Raw genomic sequence first — 5,660 nt, forward strand, 5'->3', positions numbered from 1 at the left:
TATATATATATAATGAGTCGGGCGTCGTGGTGAGCACCTGTAATCCCAGATACTCGGGAGGCTGAGGCATGAGAATTGCTTAAACCCAGGAGGTGGAGGTTGCAGTGAGCTGAGATTGTGCCACTGCACTCCAGCCTGGGCGAGAGTGAGACGTTGTCTCAAAAATAAAAAAGAGAAAAAAAGTATATATATACACACACACACACACACAGAGAGTGAGAGAGAGAGAATTTGCATGTCATCCTGGTGCCGGGGCCATACTAATCTTCTCTGTATTGTTCCCAGTTTATATACGTGCCGCCAAAGTGGGCACTATATTTTTTTTAGTTTCTGTGTTGTATGAAAGGAGAGTAGTTTCTAATGTGAAGCCATGTTAAGAACTGCTGTCCTAGATCATGATGCTCCCAATGATAATCAAGGCACAGATAAGGAGAATTCTGTGAATAGGTTTATTAGGACCACCTAGGAGAACCTCTAGGGCATTTAAAATCTAGGCCAAGTTCATATTTGCTCTCCATGATCACCATTACAACAACCACGGGTCACATAGTGTTACAAAACAGAAGCATGGTCACTTTATTTTACCCAAATGCAATCGTTTTTCACAACCAAGACTTTTTTCTTTCCTATAATGTTACAAATGATGTGTCCAAGTCTGACTGTAATTTGGAGTTGAAAAATGGTCATAGAACCAAGGAATTATCTCTGAAGCTGCTCTTTGGGCCACTGTGCCACCCCAACAGCTCTATCCTGTACTTTTTTAAAATTAAAAAATCATTTAAAAAAAAAATGGAGATGGGGTCTTGCTATATTGCCCTTGCTATATTGGCTGGTCTTGAACTCTTGGGCTCAGACATACCAATATACTGACCCTCCCACCTCAGCCTTCCAAAGTGTTGGGATCACAAGTGTGAGCCATTGCACCCAGCCATCTCTACACTGTTTTTCAAGGAAAGGCAGCTACACCTATTCCATCCCCAAACCAACCCACACCTGGTCTCCAGTTTTCTTGGAAGTCTCAATTTTTCTCATGACAGCACATTACTTAATACCTACCTCATTAGGATGTTAACTCATAAAAACATACTACAAAAGCTTTAAAAAACATTTATTTGTATTAAGTAAGTGCAAGAGTGCAAAGAAACTTATGCATTTGGGCCCTTGTTTCCCTACTGTTCACATTAGTTTAGTTTAGAAGATTAAATATAATAACAGAAGAAGAATGGAAGAAATGAATATAAATATACTCAGGGTAGCCAAATCCTTTAATTCACTAAAGGGTGAACTAAAGTTGTTGGCCAGATTCACATTTATGTGGGAGCCTAAACAAACTATGTTCCCTTTAACTGTTCTAGGCCTGTGGAAAAGGGAAGTGGACAACATTTATATTACAAGACAGTAATTTTATTGAAACACCTTTTTTTGTCTAAAACTATGCATGGAGATATGAATCTCTTGTTTATAAATTAGGTTAAGTCTAACATCACTATTTGAAACCAGTATTATTTACAAAAATGAACCTCTTATTTGCTTCATTGTTGGTTCACAGGAATAATTTTAAACCAACCTCAATCTATCTTTAAAAATCTTCCTGCCTTCAAATGCCCAGCAACCCTTATAAGGTTGGGGGCAGCCCTTTGACAGCAACATTCATCATTCACCAGGAATGTAGAACCACAAGTGAACAACAACAACAACAAGATTCAATCATTCCCAACCATTCCTATTTGCTTTTCCAAAGCATGCTATGTCTAATTCTGCCTTTCTATGCGGACAGGTGGGAGAGGGAGCCCATAGAGTATATTAATGTTAATTAAATTAATTTCTTTTAAAAGCTAACAAGATGGCTTAGTGTGGATGAGGATGAACTGCTGTGGATGACACTAGCAGATAATGAAGTAAACTTTAAACCCAGATTAGTAACGTACTCCAGTAACTGACCAGCTCAGATAGAGACTTCTCATTTACTCTGGATCACATGTACAATTTTTTTAACTTCCAATTAAGTATAGTGCCAGAATCTTTCCAAATAGAGAATAGGCTTCTTAGAAATTCAAATTAAAATGTTAAATAATAATAACTGGTGGCCTATTATACAGTTTCTGACAGACTCCAATATACTGGGTGCCAGAAAGTAACTCTATCTCAGTTGCTAGTAAAAAGGTAAATTTTGTATATACATAAAAGACAACATTACGAGACTGTAGTGTCATTTGTCAAAACAAGAATATCTAGAATGGAATTTTCAGTAAACACTTGGGATGAAGGGCAATCAGAATACAAGAGGAAGCAAAATCCACATAAGTTAATTCCTAATTTGAGAAATCAATAGAATCAATAAATTGATAAATACTGTCTCCATAGGTCACTAATTCCAAAGACTAGTTAGTAGTTAGTTTCTAACTAAATGATTACAGGACGTTCTGGTGTATGCTGTCTTCTTGTGATCAGTTTGTTCTGGCAAGACTTCACCAAGCACTTGCCCTTGAAAACAGCTCAGCGGGAGAACGATCGGAGGCAATCACTTCGTTTTATAAACTAGCCAGATAATAAGTCCCAAGATTACAATAACCACTGACAGGACAAGCACCAGGATACACATCTTCTTGCGAGATTTTTTCTGAGGAAAGAAATATGTAAACAAGACACTCATGAAACAAAATTTTTATGTGTAAGACTCCAAGAATGCTTCATAAATCTGTCTCCTTGTAATTAAAGATTAACTCTATCTATGCAAAATTATGCAGAGACTTTCCCAGAAATCTTATGTCAGCAGCATTAGGTAGTAGTGCAAGTGTTTTTTGTTTGTTTGGTGTTTTTTTTTTTTTTTTTTTTTTTTTTTAGAGAGTCTCACTCCGTCACCCAGGCTGGAGTGCTGTGGTGTGATCTTGGCTAACTGAAACCTCCGCCTTCCAGGTTCAAGTGATTCTCATGTCTCAGCCTCCTGAGCAGCTGGAATTATAGCATGTGCCACTATGCCCAGCTAGTTTTTGTATTTTTAGTAGAGACGGGGTTTCGCCAGTGTTGGCCAGGCTGATCTCGAACTCCTGACCTCAAGTGATCCACCTGCCTCGGCTTCCCAAAGGGCTGGGATTACAGGTGTGAGCCACCGCACCCAGCTGAGTAGTGCAAGTTTTAAAGTTTTAATTCCAAGTCCCCACATACAATTTTGCAAAGGAACTATACCTGTGCTGCCAGGCATTATTTGCAATAAAATAAGTTATGTGTACACGTGTATTTTAATAACATTTTATAATACGTATAAAACTGTTATGTTCATTGTAAAAAAAAAATACATCAAGCAGAGGGAGAAAAAAATCACCCATAGATGATCCTGTCAACACTTTGATGGTATTTCTTTCTGATTTGTTATCTATGTATATTATTTGACCTAACTGGATCACACTGTATGATGTTTGATGTTTTTCCCCACTTAATGTTTAGTATAAACATTTTTCTGTTATAAACTCTTCATAACATCTCTTAATTCTCATATGCAACGAGTGGATATATATAATTTACTTAATTATTCCTTTACTGTTGGACACTAAATTAATCACATAGTTTTTTTTTTTTTTTTTTTGAGACGGAGTCTCGCTCTGTCGCCCAGGCTAGAGCGCCCGGCCCAATCACATAGTTTTTAAAGGAAACACTATTATTAAATACAAATTTCTTTACGAGCACTCCCAGGTAAAACACAGCTATCCCAGGAACACGGACAATAACTGAAACGCTATTTATTTCTAAAAAGCCATGCGACACCAAATTGAAGGGAAGAAGGACTTCATTCACATTATTTGTACAGTGAGATAAAGATCTGGATAAGTAAACAAAAACAGAGTTTCGACTAACATATAGAAGGATTTCACTTTACAGGAACAGTTTCAGAATGATTAACCCTATTTATTCATATATAAATAGCAGTCGAAGTTGATTCTATGTCCATGTGCTATGGCAACAGTCAACATAAAGTATCTGTGAAGTCTTCTACTTGAACTGCACTTCTTACTATCCTAATTGAAATACATTCAGCTGTTCGGGATATAAAATCGCCTCATAGCAGATTTAGGTATCATATTAGTTTATAGGGTTAGCTTTGCAGTTACTAGGCTTCTGGTAAGTTTATTCAAGCTGTGATTTTCTCTTGTAGATCTATCTGCAAAGGAAAATACTAAAAATAGAACCGGAACTGCAATTATGGCTACTTTCCTTTAGCTTAAACCTAAGCAAAAGGCTGTAGCTGTTCTCAATATGTCAATGTACTCTGATGGCCTAAAAGGTCTGCAACACAGAGTGACTTTCTTTGGTACCCACTTTTACCTGATAGTAAGCAGCTCGCTGTAACTGTTCAGTGGCTCTTTCAACGTGCACCTCTGAGCTTTCCACATTGGCTTCTATGCTATCTGCAAAAGGAAGGACAGAGGATGTTTTAACACACCCAGATGTTTCAAGACTGCAAATTGAACAGATTTCTGATGTAATGGGTTCTGGTTTCACTACCACTATCCAAACTATCCAGCCATGAAATCGAGTTACTACCTTGATAAGAGACTAGCCCTATTCTTTGGGGAAAAACAATAAATTTTGGGGGGTTATGAAGTATTTAACTTACCCATAAATGATTCATAAAAAATTATGTATATACACATAAAGAGAGAAACAATACATAATAAAGCAAATGGGATAGAATGTTAACAAGAGGTAAATCTGGGTAAAGGGTATAAAGAAGGTCCTTGTGATATTTTATTTTGCTACTCTTTTTTTTTTTAAAGACGAAATCTCATTCTGTCGCCTAGGCTAGAGTGCAGTGGCACAGTAATAGCTCACTGTAGCCTCCAACTCCTGGGCTCAAGTGATCTTCCCACCTCAGCCTCCTGAGTAGCTAGGACTACAGGTGCATGTTACTATTCCTGGCTAATTTTTTTTGCAAAGACAGGGTCTCACTATGTTGCCCAGGCTAGTCTTGAACTCCTGGCTTCAAGTGATCCTCCCACCTCAGCCTCCCAAAGTGCTGGGATTACAGGTGTGAGCAACCATGCCCAGCCTATTTTTGCAACTTTTAATAAACTTGAAATTATTTCCATATAGAAAGCTTTAAAAAAAGAGTTGCTGGCTGGGTGTGGTGGCTCACGCCTGTAATCCTAGCACCTGGGAGGCCAAGGTGGGCAGATCACCTGAGGTCGAGAGTTCAAGACCAGCCTGACCAACATGGAGAAACCCCGTCTACTAAAAATACAAAATTAACCAGGTGTGGTAGCGCATGCCTGTAATCCCAGCTACTTGGGAGGCTGAGGCAGGAGAATCATTTGAACCCAAGAGGCAGAGGTTGTGGTGAGCCGAGATCGCACCATTGCATTCCAGCCTGGGCAACAACAGCAAAACTCTGTCTCAAAAAAAAAAAAAAAAAAAGAGTTACTAACCCCATAATTTTGCAAGTTTATAGAGATAAAAGCTGGGAAGCTGAGAGCTATTTCTCTAAACAAAGACTTACAGAGAAGTCAGTGGGACTGAGTAGTCATGAGGCCTCATTTAATTTCTATATTTGATAACATAAGAATATTGCTAAGAAAATAAATTTGGTAATTTTAAAATGGCATTCCTAAATGTACTTTAATTCTATAGCTGATATGACTAACTCCTTTTTTTTTTTTTTTTTTTTT

The 5,660-nt window shown here is 37.9% G+C and overlaps 1 protein-coding gene across 2 annotated transcripts in view; it reads right to left on the reverse strand.

Moving 5' to 3' along the window:
- Positions 1-430: 430 nt before the first annotated feature.
- The window catches only part of STX12 (syntaxin 12), a 56,326-nt gene continuing 51,096 nt past the window's right edge, over positions 431-5,660 (reverse strand). The window contains exons 8-9 of one of the 2 annotated variants that reach the window (XM_017856445.1): positions 4,321-4,403; positions 431-2,620 (exon numbers count right to left, since the gene is read on the reverse strand). In XM_017856445.1, coding sequence (XP_017711934.1) covers positions 2,522-2,620; positions 4,321-4,403 — 182 coding nt within the window. In that variant the 3' untranslated portion in view covers positions 431-2,521. Of the gene's footprint in view, positions 2,621-3,722; positions 4,157-4,320; positions 4,404-5,660 lie in introns of those variants that run through there. The other variant, XM_017856446.1, reaches the window with a different exon arrangement.

Source organism: Rhinopithecus bieti, unplaced genomic scaffold (genome assembly GCF_001698545.2).
Source record: "Rhinopithecus bieti isolate Rb0 unplaced genomic scaffold, ASM169854v2 scaffold_41082, whole genome shotgun sequence".
NCBI classification, from domain to species: domain Eukaryota; kingdom Metazoa; phylum Chordata; class Mammalia; order Primates; family Cercopithecidae; genus Rhinopithecus; species Rhinopithecus bieti.